Source organism: Zootoca vivipara, chromosome 16, assembly GCF_963506605.1.
Source record: "Zootoca vivipara chromosome 16, rZooViv1.1, whole genome shotgun sequence".
In the NCBI taxonomy this organism is placed as follows: Eukaryota; Metazoa; Chordata; class Lepidosauria; order Squamata; family Lacertidae; genus Zootoca; species Zootoca vivipara.
In genome coordinates, this window is record NC_083291.1 from 37616192 (window position 1) to 37638022 (window position 21831).

The window sequence follows — 21831 nt, forward strand, 5'->3', positions numbered from 1 at the left end:
CCAGGGGGCAGGGGATGACCCAAGTCTGTATAGTGACTCCTTACAGAATCAGTTTTGCTGTTCCACCATCTAATTGCTGTATAAGTATAAAAAGTACACAATCCTCCGCCCCCCCCCCGGCAAAAAAAAACCCACGACAACATTCCAGGAGAGATGCTAAACTGGACTTCAGTTGATTAACTGAAGCAACTTTGAAATCATACAATTCACCTTTAAAGAGGTACAGCCTACAAAAATGACAGCACTTACAATAACTGTTGCTGGGTTTCAGAATTAAAAATAACCAGGAATGTATCATTTTATTGCCTAAATGCAACAGAAGGCCCCTGCCTTCCAAAGGTACCCTGCACACCTTGTTCAGAGCCTATGCCAATGTAAGACTCCCAACACTTGAAACTTGGTTAAGGCATCAAGCTGTGGGATGAGACCATGTGTTGCCTCCACATCGGTCTTAATCACAGTTAAAGATAACAGGTTGCATCCCACAGAGTCACTCAGCTGATGTTTAGGCTTTCTGTCAGTGCAATAGGGAGGCAATCAGTTTTCTGTGATTCTCCCTGCAGCCCCCCAACTCCCATCCTAACTCTGCTCCAGAGGATTGGGAGGCCAGAGCAGATTTTTTTGGGGGGGGGGCAGCAGAGGGATGAGGCAGTAGCTGGAAATTGCTTCCCTCCCACTGGAAGTCTCACCATCAACTGAACAAAAACTCTGGATCCAACCCAATGTCGGTACAAAGCTTAGCTGTGACTAATACAAAGGGGTTTGCTTTTAACCAGAAATTTGGCTCTAGCTGGGAAACAGCAAACCCTTGTTTTAACATTAACCACTGTTGAGATTGGGGCCAACGCAAACTATAACTGTGAGTCAGGCCAGCAGAAGGAGAGGGTGGGAGGAATTTGCACCCCAAAAAGTACAGACTGAAGATGGGAGTGCAATTGCACATTCTGCTGTGGATCCCTTGACCATGGTTAAGAGATCGGGAGCATTATGTTGGCACCGCCCTCAGTAGTTTAATTGTCAGCAATAATTCAATGCATATACAAAGGAAGAATTCCTTCCTAAACAAAGCTAGCTTTTGCACTAATTTTTTCCCATTGTCAAATGGAAGACTAATGAGGCAGTGGGTTACACACTTTGCTAAGCTGCCACAACCAGTTGCAACATACAGTAGACAATGCATGGACTTGTTCTCCTTCATTCACATGTCACTATAAGTTTAACTCAATGTGATGAATAAATCTCTAAAGTCTTCCTTGTGAAAGTTAAATATCCTCCTTAAAACAGTAAACAGCTTGAGTGGCTAGTGCCAAAATACAAGCAGGGAAATGGGATTGGGTGTGTGTGTGTGTGTGAAGAGCCATGTGTGTAAAAACACCATCTCAAATTTAAAATAGACAAGAAATATACAGGAATGGTAGTTTAGTTCACAGCCTAGACTGAAACAGCACTAACAAATGAGGTAGATAAGAAAATGAAACTTTAAATGTAACATGGAAAAGCAACTCAGCTGGAATACAACTGAAAAATCCACCCAGATATTAAAATGATACATTCCATTAATATCATACAAGCTTAGTCCCAAAGCATCACAGCAGAAAAAGTGCCTTTTAAAACCCAAAACCAAATTCACAGTTTGATCCTTGTCAGGATTCAGGTTGGAAAGAACAGCAAAATGTAAGCAGGAAGGAGAGGGGGAGGAACTGGATAGTAAATGTTTCGCATTCAATGTAGAGATTCAAAACCCAACATATAAAACATACTGTGAGGGACGAGGCCCTCTGACACATACCAAATACTTTTCCTGTTTTGGCAAATGTACACTTCAGTGCCTCTCTCCATTTTCTAGACTGTGGCTCACTCAGGTCTCCATGTTTGTCTTTATTTCCTCCGAAGTTTGAAGGTGATGTGAGAAGAAGCATCACTGACCACTGTGCACCGATTCGCCACCCCCTCTACTGTCACCGATGGTCAAACAGGCTTTGGTTATGTGTCAAAATCCCACAAACACATGTTTAACTAAAGAATTGTGGGGCAGGGGGGAAAAATCATGCACAATAAGGGCAACAATGGCTCCACCACACCCTGGTATGGACTTATCCTCTGATTTCTGGCCACACATATGGCAGGAAACCAGATGTTACAAAGTACACATGGCAGCTGCTGAAAACAGTAGCCCCACATACTCTACAAGAAGAATATGTGAGCACAATAATGTCACATCACATGTTCCTTTGCCAGAGGTTATAGGGAAGAGGAGGAGAGGGGTGGCAATTCTTTGGGGCAGCAACCACTCGCCCTATGTAATCCTTCATTCCACCCTAGCTTTTAACGCCACAGACAGTAGTGCAAGCGCTGGCCAACATAGGTTACTTCATGACCACCATTTTCATTCCATTATCAGAAGTGAGACAGACGAACAAACCATGTCAGCATTTGCAAAAGGGAGCCCCCTATTGTCAAATGTAAAGCAATGGCTCTGGGAACTCCGAGCAGCATGGAATGGTCAGATGGCTCAATGCACAAGACACAACGTGAGATTTACAACAATAAGCAGGAAACCTTGATTGGACCAATGGAACCCTGATACATGAATACCAGTGTTCAAGGACACATGCTTGCCATTTGCACTGTGCACATCTGCCACAAAAAACACTGGTGTACCACTAGTGTACCCAAGGCACACTCAATTGCTGGGGGGAATAAGGCCCTCTACCATTTCCTAGCAGATTTGTGTTTTCAAGGCTTTCAAGTTGGCTAAGTTGGCAACAGTTTTCAAATACAGCACACAATTCCATGCTTTCCTACAAGTTATCCTAACTAGAAAACATGTATTTTTAGTCAATGTGTCCATTTTAACAGAGATAGCAGGGGAACATTTTAAAAAAACCAAATAAACAGGATTGTGTTTCTATTTTCCAAAAAAGAAAGAAAAAATACATAACACTGTTTTCGCAGTTCTTCAAACTGAACCCACCCAAAGTATATATAATTCAGCTGCTGCAGATCGTAATGAGAGATGCAGCAATGCACTGTTTAAACATCATCAAACTTCAAAAGGCTAGAACTACTTTTTTTGACTTTCCAGTAAAAATCTGAAAAGATACTAAAGATTATCTATCACAAGGCACTGCAAATCTTTGCAGGCAGAACAAGGAGGCTGCATAATGCATGGGAAACAAGATCTTTTGTTCATGGTGTGGATAGCCACAAAACTTCAAGGATAGCCACAAAACTTCCAGAGGCTCCCAAATTCACTTGAGCTCCAAGTGTCCCTTTGAGAGGCTGAGTTCAAACAAGCAGCTTGTCTCTGCAGCTACTCCAAAAAAGGGGGGATTACAGGTAGGCCCAAACCAAAGTACTCTGATTTATTTAATCCCATCATTTTAAACAGGATTTATCTAGTTGAAGTCCAAATAACTTTACTGTAGAGAGATACAGCCTCCCTCTTCTTCATTCTCTAAATATTCATCAGCAAAGCAAGCCAGCTCCCCTGTTCAACAACATTGCAAATCTCTTACAGCACTCCAAAGACAAACATTTAACTTTGTTAATTCAAAGTGAACCAGAGCTTTGAAATACCAGTTCCCTGACAATCAGTCCAGATATGTCAAAGGAGAAAACAGGTCAAGGTGTGCATCAGGAATATATTTCAAAGATTCTGGGGTCCAAAGGAACAACTGCTACACGAAATATTACCTTGAAAAAAGTTTAAGACTGTAAGTCTTATAGTCTTAAGACTCAGTAAATTAAGACCTCCATAGTCTATGGCCCAGTTCGCATGTAACATTAAATAATAGTTTAAAATAAACTATGGTTTAAAGCACAGGACTATATCATGCAGGGGAGGAAACAAGCCAGAGTCTGGCTTGTGATGTGTGAATTTGGTTTGTGGTTTGTTTCCTCCAGACAAATCACGTGGTAAGCCAAGAATAAACCTTGGCTTCTATTCTCTGGGCTGAAAAGTCAGGAATGGGGGAAGAGCAAGGTACTCATGTAGGCTAAACCATAGTTTAAACTATAGTGCAATGTTGTGTTGCCCTTGGCCTAGTCTCCTGCAGAGATGAACTTGCAAGCATGGTCCTTATAGAGCAGCTGAAATATAGTTTATAAAATAGGGGGGGGGGTTATGTGAGGTACAAGACTCCAGCAGGAAATGGCCTTTCATGCATGTAACCTATTCAGCATAGTTTTAGATCTCTGTGCCTGTTCAAAAATAGCGATTTTTCTCTTTAAATCAGAAAACCAGAAAGCCTGGCACTACTTTCTTGCCATCAAACATGCATGTACAACCTACTCAACTTTCAAAAGTTCTCTGTAAAGATGGGACTTCTTAATCTTGGCAGTAGGTGATCAAAGCACAGTAGCCACTTAGGTATTTTATGCTGCAAGAGACAACACTAATCAAAAGTGGGAGCACCTGTCCATTCAAACCCACTGTAAGGCAATCAACTCAATGCAAAACTCTGTGCACGTGACCCTGTTCCAAGCAAAACTTTCAGTCCTCAAAACTGTGAAGTATGGATCACAAAAGGGGCAAAGGGGTGAGACAGGAGATGTTTTTAAATACCCGTTGGTTATTTCCCACTCTGTTCCCACCCTTTCTGCAGCTTCCTCTCCTCCACAACAAATCAACTGCAAAAGAAATTTTTAAAAAGCTACATACACCAAACTCAAGTACTAAGTTTAGGCCAACAGCCCCAAAGCATCCACTGAATGCCGTGTGCGTATGAGGATTGAGCTGCCATTATATATAAACAGCTGTACTAAATTGCTCAGGAACAACTACAAGCCGTTCAGTAACAGGTAATAGTTGGCTTTTGTGACTCTTCCTTCAATGGTCCTCCAACTGTAAAAGGCCTGTCACCTGGGGTAGGAGAGGGGAGAATTTAAGACAGGATTCAGTGACAGCAAATCTTTCTACAAATAAAATCCGTCGTCTCCCCCCCCCCCCCCGGTCAATGAAAGCGGCCAATGAAACCAGACAGAAATGTAAAATTAAAAGAGGATCCAAAGTGTAACTTTCCCTGCTGCTTCCACTCCGTCAGTAAATTAACTCAAATGCCAGTACGTGAACAATTTAAAAAGGGTTGCTATCAGCCTCAAAAACTCAAGGGACCTGGGGCCAGAATGACAGGGAAGGGTCATTAATAAGCAGCACATGGGCATGCTGTCCATCTCAGGAACAATGAGATGCACAGGCCAAAGCTCTCTCAAGTATGATATAAAAAAAAATCCCCCCAAAGAATATTATATCAAGTATTCAAATAAGAGAATGCAAAGGCAATCTCCCACCACATTGCTGCTCTGGGGAATTCACCCCAAAATCCAGGCCGCAGAATGCAAGGCAGAGGAATGGAATCATGAGTTATAGGCACAGTCCCCATATCTATCATCCTTTTAGCCGTCCGCCTTCATTTGGGACTTGGGGGGATGGGAGCTGGGTTTTGCACAGGTGATGCTGGAAAGGCTGGCATGCTTATCCCTGGCTGAAATGGTCCCACAGGTTGGGCAGGGACAACAACAGACTGCTGGGCTGTCCCTGAAATGCCCACCCATTGCACTGGGTAAGTTGCCCCTGTCATGGTGTTGTACTGGCATACGTGGGGTACTCCATATGGCGATAGTGTGCCAGAAAAGGGGGACAGGGGAAGTCCTTGGGGCAAAGCAGCTGGTACGGTCCCTCGTATCTGGGAAAGCGAGGAAATCCATGTGGACGTGTAGCCCATTGTAGATGTTGTCGTCTTTAAAAACAAAAGAAACAAGAAATTATTATTATTATTAAAATTTGTATACTGCCCTATACCTGCAGGTCTCAGGGCAGTTACAACAAAAAATCACAATATAAAAACACAAAATACATAATAGCAACAAAAACGACCCAATAACAACCCCACCCCACCCCCACCTTTTTAAAAGGGCATTGGATGTCAATCAACCAAAGGCCTGGTTAAAAAGGAAAGTTTTTGCCTGGTGCCTAAAGGTGTATAATGAAGGTGCCAGCCAAACCTCTGTGGAGAAAGCATTCCTCAAATGGGGAGCCACTGCAAAAAAGGCCCGTTCTCATGTTGCCACCCTGACCTCCTATGGAGGAGGCACATGATGAAAGGCTTCAGAAGATGATGTCAGGGTCTTGGTAGGTTCATATGGAAAGAGGCACTACTTGAGGTACTACTTAACATGAGAGCGAGTCACTGCTTCAGTGGCTTCTGTACATTTTGCTGTATCTTCCTAACAAAGGAGCACAGAAGAGGATTGAAATGTAGGAAGTGAAACAACTGAACCCTGCTAGTGGCTAAGAAGTCAAATGAGACCCAGGTTCAAATCCTCAAACAGTCATAAAGTTAACTGAGTGGCACTGGGTCAATCGTCACATCTCAGCTGAACTTATTACACAGTGTTGTTCTGAGGATAAAATGAGGAGAGCAGCCTGAACTCTGCCGAGCTCCTTAAAGGATAGGCAGCAGCCAAATATAATAAATAAATCCTCATGATCACCATGAAAACTAAAAGCCTGGATTTTTCCAGTCTAGCTGAACTGGAGATGGCTCTCAAGATGATAACATTTCCAACTGTTGCAGAGACTCTTAAGAGGTGGGTAGACACACTTAAGCACAAATTCTGGCATGTGGGAGGCAGCAAGGGTGTTCCTTTCAGATCTTTATCTCTTTTCCAGGCCTTATAACATTTTCTAGGGAGAAGCTACTCTTTTTAGACACCTGCTCCCAGTTCTGCATCCTAGAACGGATGTGGTGCCTGTGTCCCCATTCCTCCATCCGTCCATCCTTCTGCTGCTTCCCAGGTCTATTAATGCAACGCGGGGGAAGGGGGCAGCTTCTACAACTCTTTGGTTTAGATCCACTCCACTAGTCCTGAGTGAAGTCTTGGAGATTAAACCTAAGAGCAACCCTCTCCCCTCCCCTCCCTGAAGAGGTGATAATCCTGAGTTCACATGGACTCTAGCTATTGCACATAGTGTTATAGCTAGAGAAAAACAGGTGCCTCCCCATAATGCCTGGGTTGTGAAAATGATTAAGTGGGGGTGGGGAGCAGGGTCACCCCCCAGCAGGCCAACAGCTAAGGTATCTTAGCTTGCACAAGTTCACACCTTTTATATGAAATCCCACCCCACCCCTCACCTCATATACTTTGCTCCAGCTGTCGGAGTCCAGCCGATGCTTGTTCTGTTTGATCTGGTTGAGACTTGGCTTGATAAGGGAGTTCCCCACCTTTTCTTTTGTCCAGTCGTCCACCAGTTTGTGCAAGTCATCTGTGAACATCCCTTTCTTACTGGGCGTAGTCTGCTGACAAGAAGCAGTGCTGCTGACGATGCAAAGCTGGTCTAAGGAAGTGGGAAATATTTTAAAGCACATTACAGAAACCTGAAACAATCCATAAAAAATGGGATGTGCCGTTTGGGTCTCTTCCCACAGGGGAGGGCAGCAGAGTAGATTGCGTGGCTGGTGGCTGGGGTGGGTACATGTGCCCCGGAGTGGAGTGCGTGTGGGGTGTGTGTGAACAGAGCCCTCACCCAGCCCACACCACCAATGCCGCTGGAGTGACCTCCCCCTGCCACCAAGCGGGGCCACGCTGCGCCCCTGCCACCTGCAGCCCTTGGCGGGCGCAGCACGCGTATACCCTAAGGGCACACTCACACTGCCTTCCATCTCTGCGCCACTTAGCGATGCTGCAGGACTGTGTGAGGAGGATGCAACAGGCATGCACCCCGAACAGGGAAGGGCACACGTCTGTTGCGTCTTCCTCCCACAGTCCTGCGGCACCACAAAGTGGCGCTGGGCTGGCAGGACGGTGAGGAGCAAAATGCCCGCCCCAATGCGCCCGAGGTCACTGCCCCTCTGCCCTACCCACGCGATGCCACTGGGTGGTGGGAAGAGCGATCATGAGAGGCAGGACCATGGTGTTGAACTTCAAAAAGTACTTATTTCCATAGCAAAGAAAATCTGATTTGCACTCTTGAGTAAGCCTTGCCACTTCAACAGATTTGCATATATAAGCTTATTTTATTTTATCTCCAAATGTAGGTTGCTGTTTAATTTAGATTTGCTTTTAAATCAATGACAGGAGGAGCAGGGGAGGGAAAAACGAGGGGATTTGGGTTAGGTGGCCTGGCCATAAAGTTTAGAGCAGGAAATGGTAGCTGGTTGTGAAAGAGGGAGCTAGGTAGGTCAGTCCTACCCAATGGTGGGAAGGTTTGCCCACAGGCTCCAGTTTCAGGGCTTCTGAATACATTAAACCTTTAAAGCACACACCCCCCTCAAATAATTCTGACACTGTAGTTTACCCCTCACAGTTACAATTGACAGCAATCATTAACAAGCTATAGTGCTCAGAATATTTTGAGAATAAAAATGTGTTTTAAAGGTTTAGCCTGTGTTACTGCCTTCTTATTTCCCAGATTCTCAGCTTCACCATTTACACAGCATCAACACTGCATTGTTTGACAGGATGAGCAGAAACAAGTGAAGTGGAAAGAGGTGCATCCCCCAAACACTCGAAGATTGGAAGCCACAGAGGCTTGCGATCTTCAGCAATGCCTCTGCAACATGTACTGAAGTAGGTATCCCCTTTTCAAACTCTAGATGTTTACGGCAAACACTGGTGTACCAAAAGCACTGTATAAAATATGAAACCTCTCAGTCATGACAGCTATAAACTTGTTTTTAGACTCTCTCTCTCTCTCTCTCTCTCTCTCTCTCTCTCTCTCTCTCTCTCTCTCACACACACACACACACACACACACACACTGAACACAATGCTAGCTATCAGATTCTGTGTTTGCATGGTGAAGTTGCAGAGATGTGAAAATTATTAGCCTGCAAAATATACATCTGCAACCCACAGACCTACAATGGAGTGGTGGTGTTATCTAGCAACAGAAAGATATTAAATATAAAGCATTGGCATTTCGGAAGAGAAGAATGAAATGTACAAATACCTTGGCTAGTCTCTGCTTGTGAGCAGCTCTGGTGCAGCAAATGGGCCTGAATGCTCAACTGATAGTCTATCACAGAGGCAGCAGTGGTAGCACAACAGCATTCTATAAGGCGAATGAAAGTTGGGGGGGGCACATGATTAGAGGTAACAAAACTATGGTGTGGGAATGGAGAAGATGACAAATGAATGGATTTGTATCCAAGGGTAATATTTACAAAGTTGTCTCAGGGATTTGGGCACCCAACTAGTGACTATTGTCAAGAGATTTTTGGAAAGTTCAGCTCACCAGGGCAAAACATACAAAGGAAAGTGGCAATGGGGAAGCTCTCTAGAACAGGCCTCCCCAAACTTCGGCCCTCCAGATGTTTTGGACTACATTTCCCATCTTCCCCGACCACTGGTCCTGTTAGCTAGGGATCATGGGAGTTGTAGGCCAAAACATCTGGAGGGCCGCAGTTTGGAGATGCATCTAGACTTTTGCTGCATCACGTGTAATGAGCCAACAAGGAAATAATATAGAATTCCCATGGCAAAGAATGCAAAGTGGAAAGGAAAATGTATTTTGTGAACCGGATTCTTTCATGCATTTGTGAACTTCAGACTTTTCTTCTACATTAAGGAGCCCTTCAGCTTTGACAATTCCCTACACCGGCACCCATATTCTGAACCAATCCCCACTCCCATCTCTTACCGGGAGCAACAATGCCATTGTCAAGATGCGACAGAGACTGTGGCCTGCTACGCAGCTTGCTTTTGAAAGACTTGGGCCGGCGTGGAGACGACAGTTGCAGGGAGATGTCAGAGGATTCTGACCTGCTATCTTTGATGGACCGGAGGCGTTCATACAACTCCTGCAGCTCCCTGTTCTGTTGAGCCTGAAGGTTCACTACCTCCTGAATGTGTCTACACAGAAGAGGAAGAGAACAAAGCTTTAGGACAAAGCCAAGCCCTGGCTTACTCTATACCCCCCTCAGCAGCCACTAAACACAGGCAAAGGGTGATGGACCATCTGTGAGACTTTCAGCCCAGGGAACAGGCAGAGACTTTGATTGTGCCAAGGGCATTTCCGTGACTTTGCCACATTGTTCACAATTAAATGTTCAAGTGCAGGTGGCGTTGCCATGGCTGCTGGGGGTGGAGCTGCTGCTGCGCCACCCTTCTCTTTTCAGAGTCATGTGTCCCCCACCCGCCTTCTGTGATGGGCAAGGGTTGGATATGGCAAATGTAGTGGCAGCCTCTCTGTCTCCCTAGAGTACTAGAGAATAAGGTTGCTCTGCCCTACTTCTACTTAATATATCACACATCTATAGTAAGGACTGCAGTGCTTAATAGATTCACCTAGACTGATGTATTAATTAACTTTTGTGCTTGATTAAAAAGCTGCCCTTTGTTAACCAGGCAAAATATTTTGTAAGGTAATTATTTGTAAGGTAAGTACTTACAACTCTGTGGCTGGAAGTTCCTTCTTAGAAGAGGCATTGCTCCTTCTCTCACCCAGAAGGGAAGGCCACTTCTAAGATTAAGACTACTATGATGCAAGTATACATAATCTAAAAAAAGAAGAAATAACGATCCCCCCTTTCGGAATTAGTTTCCTTTATATGAAAATTTAAGTAGATTTAGTTACATTGATTGGCTGTATGACAGATCACTTGAGAATTCCTTCATCAAATGGCCATCCAATCTGGCTTGCTAAATAGCGGCAGAATCATCTGGAAGTAGCAGACCAGACTTACCAAAGCTTTCTGATATTATCTAACCTCAAAATCAAAAAATGAATGTAATGGAGCACAAAGAAAGCCTTTCTCTGCTCCACCCTTTCCACATTTTGGCCCCTCGTTATAATGAGAACCTTGATGAATATGTTACAAGGCCCCATTTTAGTGCCCTTACTTCTCCCGCAAACGCTGCAGCTCCACCTTCAGGTCCTCATCTTCAATCTCAGACTCATCATCGCTGCTCATTGGGGAAGAGGCGGAGTAAAAGAGTGAACTGCGCCTCTTGATGTGGGTGCCATCCCTCTCCTCTTGCGACTGCTGGCTTTGCTCCCAGCCCTCCAGGCTACCACCCATGGGGGCAGAAAGCTCACTGTCAGAGCTAGGCTGCTTCTGCACAAAACTGCCTTTGGCCCATGGCTCTGAGAAGGACTGCATCCTGCTAGCGATAGCAGAGTTCTCCTCCAGGTCCCGCTGCTCAGGGGTGGTAGGAGATGCTTCTGTTTCACCCATGGCACCAGCCAACATAGCAATTTCTCCTTTTCTGGGAGCCTCTTCTTCTGGACCACGTTCTGAGGAAGGAGGCATCTCACAGGGTTCACTTTCTGAACCACCTGAAGCCTGTGGCACTGTGATGACCTGAAGCACACACAGAGAAAGAGAGAGGCAGAGGTGGTTACCTCTCTGGTAGGCCAAGTATGATACCTGTTGCAAGCCACATGTATTGCAAGAACACGGGTCAAGGCTCAGGGGAAGCTGAGTGTAGCAGACACACTTACTGGTAGCACAGAGTCACAATAGGCAAGTCAGGGGTTTTTCAGGACCCTGGACAGAGCACCAGAGATGGTGCTGGCTCATGTGCTCGCATTTACACACAAGGAGAACTGTTGCCTCAGCAGAGTGCAGAGGCTGGCTGATCTGGTATTGTTCACACTCCCTCTGAGGAACAGCCAGTGTTCTCAAAAGGCCACTGCCCAATTCAACAGCCTTTGCCTCTTATGTTGTGCAACGGTGAGGACTGTACTGGGTGTGTGTCATCTACTAGCATTTGTTTCTTGCCACTAGGTGGCTCCAGTTTGGATACCTTCCATTCCCTGAAGTTTTATACCTCCAAGAGTATGAGTTGAGTCACAATATGAAGCTGTGACAAAGATTTGTTTCATAAATTCAAACTATAGATAAACTTGGCAAAGGCTGGAATTGTGGTTTTCACGATAAATGGAATAGTGGACTGAACATGCATTATATAACTCGTAATTGATGCATCATATCCAATTATCCAAGCCCTTTACTGCTTTAATGCAATGAACAAGCCACAGCCAGAATGCAAATCTCCAACAAAGCTGTAGCTCAAACTTCAGATTATATCAAATGCTTTATCTAGTTAAAATAAGATGGCTCAAACCTACACCCGCTGCAGAAAAAGTAAATAAAAATCCAAATATGGGGGAATGCCAACAAAACCTGGTCCAGGAGGTATGCCTAATAGTCAACATATCAAAAGAGTTGGTGGGACAATGGTAAAATTTGCCTTTGTTTTGCCTCCGTCACTGTCGTATCACACACCTCCCCCCCCCCAGAAGGTTGTCCAGATGGGAATGTTGACGTCAGCCTGAAGAAGGTCCCCCACCCTTGAGCTCTTTTGAGCAAAGCAAGAAAGGAACGAAAACAAACCGCGGAAGTAAGGCAATCATTGCCTGCATATTTGGATTTACATGATTTTATGGATTATATATACCTGAAATCGGCCTCGCTGGAATGATCCAGCCACAGATTGACCAGGTGCTTTATTCTGCACTGTTGCATGCTCAGAGAGAGAAATCCAATCAGGAGCAACATCGCCTGTCATCTCCTCTGTTATGTAATTTATTTTATTTTTGTTGAAAACGAACACAAAGAAAAAACACAGTTAGGCAAAGCTGGGACCCTGATAATACTAGAAAGCAACATTGCATTATAAAAAGAATGATTCTATTATACATGTAGGCTTTTTATTTTTTTGTATCTAAAGACCTACACTTCTATGTGGAATGAAAAAACTGGTTAATCAAACTGGAAAACAAAGTGGTGGTGAGTGAAATGTTACACAAATGAGTAAAGTAGCAAAAATGTATAAATGGAAGAGGGCAGGAAATGCTAAAAAAAAGTGGGGAGAGAGGAAAATAAAAAAACCATACTTAAATAAATCAAAACAGATGTTACCTAGTCTAGATCCCTGACTGTAAGCACACTACCTTGCCGGACTTTTGATTTCTTGAAAAAGCTGGTCTGCCGTAGCCTGTATGCCCAGCTTTTTAATTTGCGAGTCCAGGATTTCTTGCTAATAGGGTTTTTGAGACTAGGGCAAGTAAAGCTTAGGCCAAAATATCCACCTCCTGCATGCAGGTGCACAGCTCCACCACTTGATGCTGAAGCAGGACAGGCCACAGGGGTCTCAGGAAATGAAGCCTCCGGGGACATCTCCTGAACAAAAGAAGTGGGTGGGGAAGGGGAAGAAGAAGGTGGTGTCTGAATAATGGCAAGGGGCGAGTCTTGCACTATACACGTTGAACCTTAAATATTTTAGAGCAGGGGTAGCCAACATATTGTTGGACTACCAACGCCCATCATCCGGACCACTGGCCATCCTGGCTGGGGTTGGTGGGAGTCCAACAACATCTGCAGGGCTCCTGGTTGGCTATCTCTGTTTTAGAGATTGCTTTCTTGCTGAGGGTTGCACATTCAAATCTCCAAGCTCAATTAAGTGCCTATTTTTTAAAAAGATCAATTTGTCAGGTTAAAATAGCCAATGACAGGTTAGGAGATATATGTAACTGCTCAACAATTTTACAATGCCTTTCTCCAAATAGGACATTTCCAATTCTTAGCCCAAGTAGGGCCTAGTAAAGTTCAGTTCTGTATTAATACAGGCAAACTGTTGCTGTAACTCCCACCCTGTGCATCTCCCAGCACTGGTAACTCCCAGAAATTAATCAAGCACTCTAGTCTAATAAAACCGTGAACCAGGACAAAATGTTGGGATAATCTGCCTGAAAAGGAAACTTACCTCTCACTTGCCAGCACCCATTAAGTTAGCAAATGGGTTTTACAGCCATGTAGCATATGGATTTCTTGTTGCAGGAAAAAGAGATTTCAACCCCAGCCAATCTCCCTGTCAATACTCACATGCATACAGAGATCACTAGGAGCAGAGGTGATAGCACTGGGCTCCCTCCTCAGCACTGGCAAACTGTCTGGATGATCTGCAGATGGGATCAGCATAGCCTGGGTGTCTGAAAGCTTGGTGGGGCTTTGCTGGGTCTCTTGGGGGGAGTTAGTGTCTGGTGCATCAAGAACTGGGCCAGGAAGAGTTTCTTCAGCAGACGAGGAGAATGGAGACTCCACTGCACTTTGTGTGTCTTTCTGGCTATCAGGTGAAGTGCCCGACAAGCTGTGTTCCTGATACAGAAGCGTCCGCAGCTTCTCATCCAGAGTTTTGATGTTGTTGTCGACAAAGTCCATCTTAGGGGGGCCCTCACTGTCTGACTCCAGAGTGGATGTGAAGGGGGTGCCTTCTTGTCCAGGGGTCTGAGCCAAAGCACTGGCCTGTTCTGTGCTCGTCGTGTTATCTGCTTCCTCAGCGGCTGGGATGTGGCAGGTGGTTGGTCTGGGCAGAAAGGCCTCAGTGGGCATACTTTGCTCCACAATGCCAGATGTTGGGTGGGGTGTATATGAAGATAAGTGAGTTTCGTCAGCCTGGGTCTCTGCCTCTAAAGACTCTGGCCAAGCAGAAGAATCGGAAGCAGTAACATCGTAATTGTCACCAGCAGTGGCAGACAGCAGCTTATCCATGCTGCCTTCCACTTGGTGAGGAATTGCTGACTGCTCAGTTTCCGATGTTTGGGGTTCAGATACCATACTGTCACTTAGCTCATTTGAGCTGGAAGAGGGGATCGTTCTGTGCTGGCTGCTGAGATTTTCCACAGCCTGTGGACAATCCTGGGGGTGATCTTCTTTGGTACTCTCCTCTATATGGTCTGAAAACACAAAGAGACAAAACTGTTGACAAATAACACCTTAGGGAAAGCTATGTTGCAGTATGGCCCTTTAGAACAGGCTTCCTCAACCTTAGCCCTCCAGATGTTTTTGGCCTACAACGCTCCTGATCCCTAGCTAGCAGGACCAGTGGTCAGGGATGATAGGAATGTAGTCTCAAAAACATCTGGAGGGCCGAGGGTGAGGAAGCCTGCTTTAGAAGGACAAAACCTGTGTTAACTGCGGAGAGTGCCCCTTTTAAAACTTGCAATTCAAGATGGGATAGTTCTCAAAATTATGACTTTAAAAACCAGGGTTGCTAGCTTTAGAGCAGGGGTGGGTAACTTAGGCCAGGGGGCAAATTTGGCCCTCCTATTCAGCCCATGGGGCTCTCCACAGGTCACACCCCTTTCCACCACTTCTTGCGTGCTTTTGCTTGGCTGCATTATGTCCTTGTAATTGTGATAATGCCTATTGCTTGCCTGGAAGAAGAGAGGTGTATACACATGTGTGCAGAAACCTATGCTTTTTGCCTGGCTGGAATGCAGCCTACTGTAAGAATCACATCTGTTGCTCTGCCCACTTTTGCCTCTCACTTCCTTGCCTCCTCTCTTTGCCCGCACCCACCATATGGCACCGGGAAGGTTGCTCACAAGGAAATGCCTTGAGCTGAAAAGTTTCCCACCTCTGCTTCAGAAACAGCTCAGAAAAACAAGCACAACATATCTGCAGCAGAACAAGCTTTTAGACTGTTATAAAATAAATTCACATAATATTTTTTATAAAGGAGTGTAATGTATATGATTATATAGATAAAACAAGCTCCAGGAGATGTTTCTGTCCTATGAGGGCCTTTCACTATTGTAATTCTGTATTCATTTTGAATACTCCTATGCCACGTTTTACGAAAGCCTCATAATACACTTTTCATAAATATAGAAACTCAGTAAAGTTGTGAAAACAGCAGGAAAAAAGTGAGTACAAGATAAAATTACCAATCAAGACAAAACAAAAACATTGGGGCAACTAAAACCCTCAGTCAATTAAAAAAGTCTTCACCTGGCACAATAAGACTGTAATTTTTAATAATAAAAAAGACAACTGCATCATCAGCCATAACCACAATAACTGTGAGCACACTTCATTCCACACATTATTTCTTATCTCTGTTAAAACCTGATCTGATCCATGCACTGCTCTCCCTCATGAAGTATGCATGGGTCTTTCATTAATGATTTTAAAGGAACTTTAAAGATGTTTTTTATTTCAATCTATATCATTTTATTTTAGTGATATTTTACTGCTATTTTTTAGAAGTGTAATGTAGATTTTAAATTATTCCTTTATGTTTTATACAACTGTCTTTGCATACTGCTTTGTGGGGGAACTTGCCCTGAAAAACAGATTTTTAAAAAAGAAAAGAAATAAACCTGATTTCTAGTTAGAAAAGAATAGTGCTTTTTCAGTGCTTACTGTGAAGGTTCCTTCTTGTTTGGGGTAAACAAGGCGTCCTTCTATGAGACAGGAAGGCAGGGAGCACGTGACTAACTTTGTTGCTGCATTGGATGCTGATTATTATTATTATTATTATTATTATTATTATTATTATTATTATTATTATTATTACCCCACCTTTCCCCTGATGGGACTCAAGGTGACTTACATATAAAAATGAGACTCGCTAAAAACATAGAAAAAAACTATCATTAAAAAACAAACATCGTAAGAAATAAAATTATATCCATATATAATCCATTGAAATGATGCTTGCTCCAGTTGCATCCCATGGCCAAGCTTGAGAAAGAGTCAAAGAAGGAAAAGGCATAACACAGGAAGAGAGAAGTCCCTCCCAGCAAGAGATGACTCAGCACTGATTGGAGGTATCTGCAGACAAGACAAATGGTTTAGCTCACTGGTCAACAGGAGCTCCATGTTCCTTTCTCAACCTGAAGAGGCATCCAACAGGAATGGGATATGCCTAAGCTACTCTGAGGGATGCAGGTGGCGCTGTGGTCTAAACCACTGAGCCTCTCAGGCTTGCCGATCAGAAGATCGGCGGTTCAAATCCCCGCGACGGGGTGAGCTCCCGTTGCTCAGTCTCTGCTCCTGCCAACCTAGCAGTTCAAAAGCACATCAAAGTGCAAGTAGATAAATAGGTACCGCTCCGGCGGGAAGGTAAACGGCGTTTCCGTGCGCTGCTCTGGTTTTGGTGTTCCGTTGCGCCAGAAGCAGCTTAGTAATGCTGGCCACATGACCCGGAAAAACTGTCTGAGGACAAACGGCGGCTCCCTCGGCCTGTAAAGCGAGATGAGCGCCGCAACCCCAGAGTCGTCTGTGACTGGACTTAACTGTCAGGGGTCCTTTACCTTTACCTTTTTAAGCTACTCTGATTCTAGGGTGGGAACTTAAGATAAACCAGTGGGAGTAACGATGATGAATATGCTGGAACATGCTGTCAAATGTCATCTCTATGGAGGCAAAGGGAAAGGGAGGAGGAGGCGCCCACATGGCCACTTACATGTCATCAGCAGCTGAAGGGGAAAGCACAGCTGCTGATGTTGCTGGTGCTGCACTTGTGGAATGTGTGCCATGACATTTTTGTGATGTAGGGAGGTGCTGAGCCAGACAGGTCAAGACCATGGAGGCTTTAGGCCATCTCGCTAATATAGTGGAGGAAGTCTTTTCCCCCTAGGGACCTGGGGGTTAAAGAATATAAATGGGGAGTCTGTTTGATGGAAGGCTTGAGTGCGTCTGGGACAAGCCTTTAGAATCCTGTGACGGGATAGGGGGGGCTGGAGCAAAAGAAGAGCAATATCAGTTGTTCTGTTTGGTGGAAAGCGGAGTTCGTTTTTGGAAAGAAGGCTGGATCTGTGCACAGATTTACTCTACCCTCGTGAAAAGGTCACACAGATGTGCCAGGGCTCCCGGCTCTGAAACCTCATGGACTAAGATTATGGCCACTAGGAAGGATACACTTTGGGATAACAATGATAAAAATGTGGGCATCTGGAGGACTGCCTTTCAACTCAAGGAAGAAAACTTGTGTGCTCTTGTGGACATGAAGAAACATGCCTCTGAGAAATCAGTGCTTGTGTGGATGTTTGCCAGAGTTCTGAAGTTCTTCCTAGAGAGGCTGGATGACAAGGGTGAGATCTGTCATTGCTGGGAGGAAGATGAGCCTTTCCACTGTGTCCCTAAGCAGTGAAGTCTTCTGGATGGGTCAGATGGCTTTTGGGGAGCTTAACTATGGAGCTGTAGTTCTGTAAAGGCTAGAGTAACTAGGAAGTGTAGATGAGCCACGTCTTGGGGTAAAGAGTTAAGAAAAGGCTATCTTTTCCGGACATACCCAGAATACTGTGGGTGAAAGCAGTGTCTGGGCAGAAATTGGCAAGATGTCCCGGAAAATCTGGACATATGGCAAGCCATGTCGGCAGTGCTGCTTTTGCCAATTTTCATAAATAATTGTTCAAAATAGCTCAAAAATGGCAATTATTTTTGCTGTTTTGCAAGAAAAGCTCAACAACTCTGACCCCCTGCAAAGAAGCGCAACAACTTTTTGTCTGGATGTTCACTTTTTGAAATATGGCAATCCTAGGCTATACAGTGAGGGGGGGGGGAAGTATTTGATCCCCTGCTAAATTTGCCTTTTTGCCCTCTGACAAAGAAATGACCAGTCCATAATTTTAATGGTAGGTTTATTGTAGCTGTGAGAGACAGAATAACAACAGGTAAAACCCCAGAAACCCAGAAGACAAAAGTCAGAGATTGATGTGCATTATAATGAGTGAAATAAGTATTTGATCCCTTTGTAAAAGATGACTTAGTACTTGGTGCCAAAACCCTTGTTGGCAATTACAGAGGTCAGACGTTCCTTGTAGGTGGCCACCAGGTTTGCACATATCTCAGGAGATATTTCGTCCCACTCCTCTTTGCGGATCCTCTCCAGGTCAATAAGATTTTGAGGCTGATGTGTAGCTACTCAAACCTTCAGCTCCCTACACAGATTTTTGATGGGATTAAGGTCTGGAGACTGGCTAGGCCACTCCAGGACCTTAATGTGCTTCTTCTTGAGCCACTCCTTTGTTGCCTTGGCCATGTGTTTTAAATCATTGTCATCCTCAACCCATTTTAAATGCCCTGGCTGAGGGAAGGAGGTGCTCGTCCAAGATTTGACGATACATGGCCCCATCCATCGTCCCTTCGATGCGGTGAAGGTGTCCTGTCCCCTTAGCAGAAAAACACCCCCAAAGCATAATATGTCACCCTCAATGTTTGATGGTGGGGATGGTGTTCTTGGGGTCATAGTCAGCATTCCTCCTCCTCCAAACACAGCGAGTTGAGTTGATGCCAAAGAGCTCAATTTTGGTCTCATTGGACCACAACACTTTCACCCAGTTCTCCTCTGGGTCATCAGATGTGCATTGGCAAACAGCAGACGGGCCTGTACATGTGCTGTCTTGAGCTTGCGGGCTCTGCAAGATCTCAGTCCTTCACGGCATATTGTGTTACCAACTGTTTTCATGGTGCCTATGGTCCCATCTGCCCTGAGATCATTGTCAAGTTCCCCCCATGTAGTTCTGGGCTGCTTCATTACCATTCTCATGATCATTGCAACTCCATGAGATGAGATCTTGCATTGAGCCCCAGACCGAGGGAGGTTGACAGTTATTTTGTGTTTCTTCCATTTGCGAATTATTGCATGAACTGTTGTCACCTTCTCACCAGGCTGCTTGGCAATAGTCTTGTAGCCCAGTCCTGCCTTGTGTAGGTATACAATCTTGTCTCTGACATCCTTGGACAGCTCTTTGGTCTTGGTCATGGTGGCTACTTTGGAATCTGCTGGATTGATTGCTTCTGTCGACAGGAGTCTTTTGTACAGGTACTGTAACGAGCTGGGATTACAGGTAAGACCTCTCCCTTACAGCAGGTGTTTCTAATCTCAGTTCATAACATACAGTGAAGATACCAGGTAGCCTCACATCGGGCTGGCTGATAGGGGATCAAATACTTATTTCACTCACTATAATGCACATCCATCTCTGACTTTTGTCTTCTGGGTTTCTGGGGGTTTTCCTGTTGTTATTCAGTATCTCACAGCTACAATAACCTTTCCATTAAAATTATGGACTGGTCATTTCTTCGTCAGAGGGCAAACAGGCAAATTTAGCAGGGGATCAAATAATTTCCCCACCTCACTGTATATGTAAGCCCTGAAGCAGGAGGTGTGCTACTAATGATATGATGGGATCTGCGAACACCGAGAGCTGAAGCCAGTGCAAAGAGCATGGCTACATAATGGTTGTAACCTTGTTTGTGGACAAACCAGAGGAAATGCCTATATGAGGAAGGGAGATGCAACAAGGACAGGGAGGTATGCCTTCAGCAGGTTGACTGAAACAAGATAATCTCCTCTGTGGTTGGATTCCTTGACAGTGCTGAGAGATTCCATCCTGAACTTGCAATACATGAGAGGCCTGGGTTTTTTAAGTCCAATATGGATCTTCGGCCCCCTCTTTTTGGGGACAACAATGAGGACTGAAAAATCCACCAGCATGTCAATGCATTTGTACCTAGCTTTACCTACTCTTCTCTCCCTGTGTGTACCCTGCGCTCTTCCCAAATCAGCTCCAGGGGATTGAAAGAAACCCCATAACAGATTTAGGAGGTCCAGGGCATACAGGGAGAGCAATGGGAGAAGTTCCATTGTGAAGTCAAAAGTCCTTGCACTGACAGAAGTTGAGAACCTAGTTATTTGTAGCCAAGGCCTTCTAACCACCAGAACAGTTGTCTGTTGCTTTTTGTAGCTGGTGCCAGGGCTGTCTGACGGAGGAATTTTGAGGTCTAGTGGAGAAATGAGAACTAGACTACACTAGCTTAGGAATTCTATACAACCTTGGTCAAAGGAGGTCCTATTGGGCTGAAAGAGTAAGGTTGCTTCCTTTTTGTATGTGTGCCAAGGGTCTCTTTTTTATCTTTTTTTCTCTACAAGGAGCACTTTGAGCAGCTCTTCACTAAATAGACAAGTCCCTCTGAAGTGGGCTACTCACTGATTTGACCGGAAGTTCACATTCCAGTGGCAGGGCCACAGGGACCTTCTAGCTACTGTGAATGCTACAATGATCCTTGAAGAAGGCTGAACAACACCTAGGTTGACATTGGAGTGAATGTTGATGTCGTGGTAAGTCTGACCAATACCCTCTGGGTATTGTTGTCCCAATCCTTATTTTGCAGTATATCCTCCAGCCAAAGAACCGTAGCTGTAGCAGCATTTAAAGAGGTAAAGACAGCAGCCAGGACAGGAGCCTCATGGGACTTTTTTAAAAAAATGTGGTCTGCCTTCTTTTCACTGGTTTCTCGGGAAAATGTGTCATTGCGCCTAGGGAGGATTGAGTCCAATAAAAGGGCTTCCACTGCAGTAACCACAACTGGGACTTTTAACTGTTCCATTGCCTGAGGGGAAACAGTATACAATCCTCTGAGCTAGTCTGGTGGCTTTTTGTTTGGTTGGCTTGGTGTTCTGATGTGGGCTAGCCCATTTCAACTTTTTTTTTATTTTTTTAAACAAAGGGGATGGAAAGGGTATTTCTTTGGAGGCTGATCTGGTCTCCAAGGAGACAAATGCTGCCTGGGATGTCGGCTGAGATGGCTCAGGAGGTGAGAGTTGCAAATCTACAGGTAAAATAAAAAAATTCCTTCAGTAGCACCTTAAAGACCAACTAAGTTTTTATTTTGGTATGAGCTTTCGTGTGCATGCACACTTCTTCAGAATAATAAACCAAAATAAAAACTTAGTTGGTCTTTAAGGTGCTACTGAAGGAATTTTTTTATTTTACTTCGATCCAGACCAACACGGCTACCTACCTGTAACCAAATCTACAGGTGATTTAGCTCTTGCTAATAAAGGTCTCAGTGGGAGGCTCCATAGTCGCTGCAGTTGGCTTCTTTTTAATTTTTGCTTCCTTAACTAGCCTAATATGTTGCATTTTTCCCTTTCTTTCTTGTTGGCTTTCTGCCTGCCTGAAGGAGCCATAAAAGAGTAAGGGAAAGTCAAGAAAAAGAGACTGATTTTTTAAAAATTCTTTTTTAAGAAAGAGGAAGTAGGTAGCACAGGAACATCTGTCTGGGAGGAGCACAAAGTGTAAAGGTATGG

At 44.5% G+C, this 21831-nt stretch overlaps 1 protein-coding gene across 1 annotated transcript in view; it reads right to left on the reverse strand.

The window, feature by feature from the left end:
* Nucleotides 1–225: 225 nt before the first annotated feature.
* Nucleotides 226–21831, reverse strand: part of WNK3 (WNK lysine deficient protein kinase 3) — an 81755-nt gene continuing 60149 nt past the window's right edge. The window contains exons 18-25 of the mRNA XM_060269240.1: nt 13833–14683; nt 13040–13130; nt 12406–12521; nt 10846–11306; nt 9644–9855; nt 8954–9055; nt 7137–7339; nt 226–5741 (exon numbers count right to left, since the gene is read on the reverse strand). Coding sequence (XP_060125223.1) covers nt 5412–5741; nt 7137–7339; nt 8954–9055; nt 9644–9855; nt 10846–11306; nt 12406–12521; nt 13040–13130; nt 13833–14683 — 2366 coding nt within the window. The 3' untranslated portion in view covers nt 226–5411. The remainder of the gene's footprint in view (nt 5742–7136; nt 7340–8953; nt 9056–9643; nt 9856–10845; nt 11307–12405; nt 12522–13039; nt 13131–13832; nt 14684–21831) is intronic.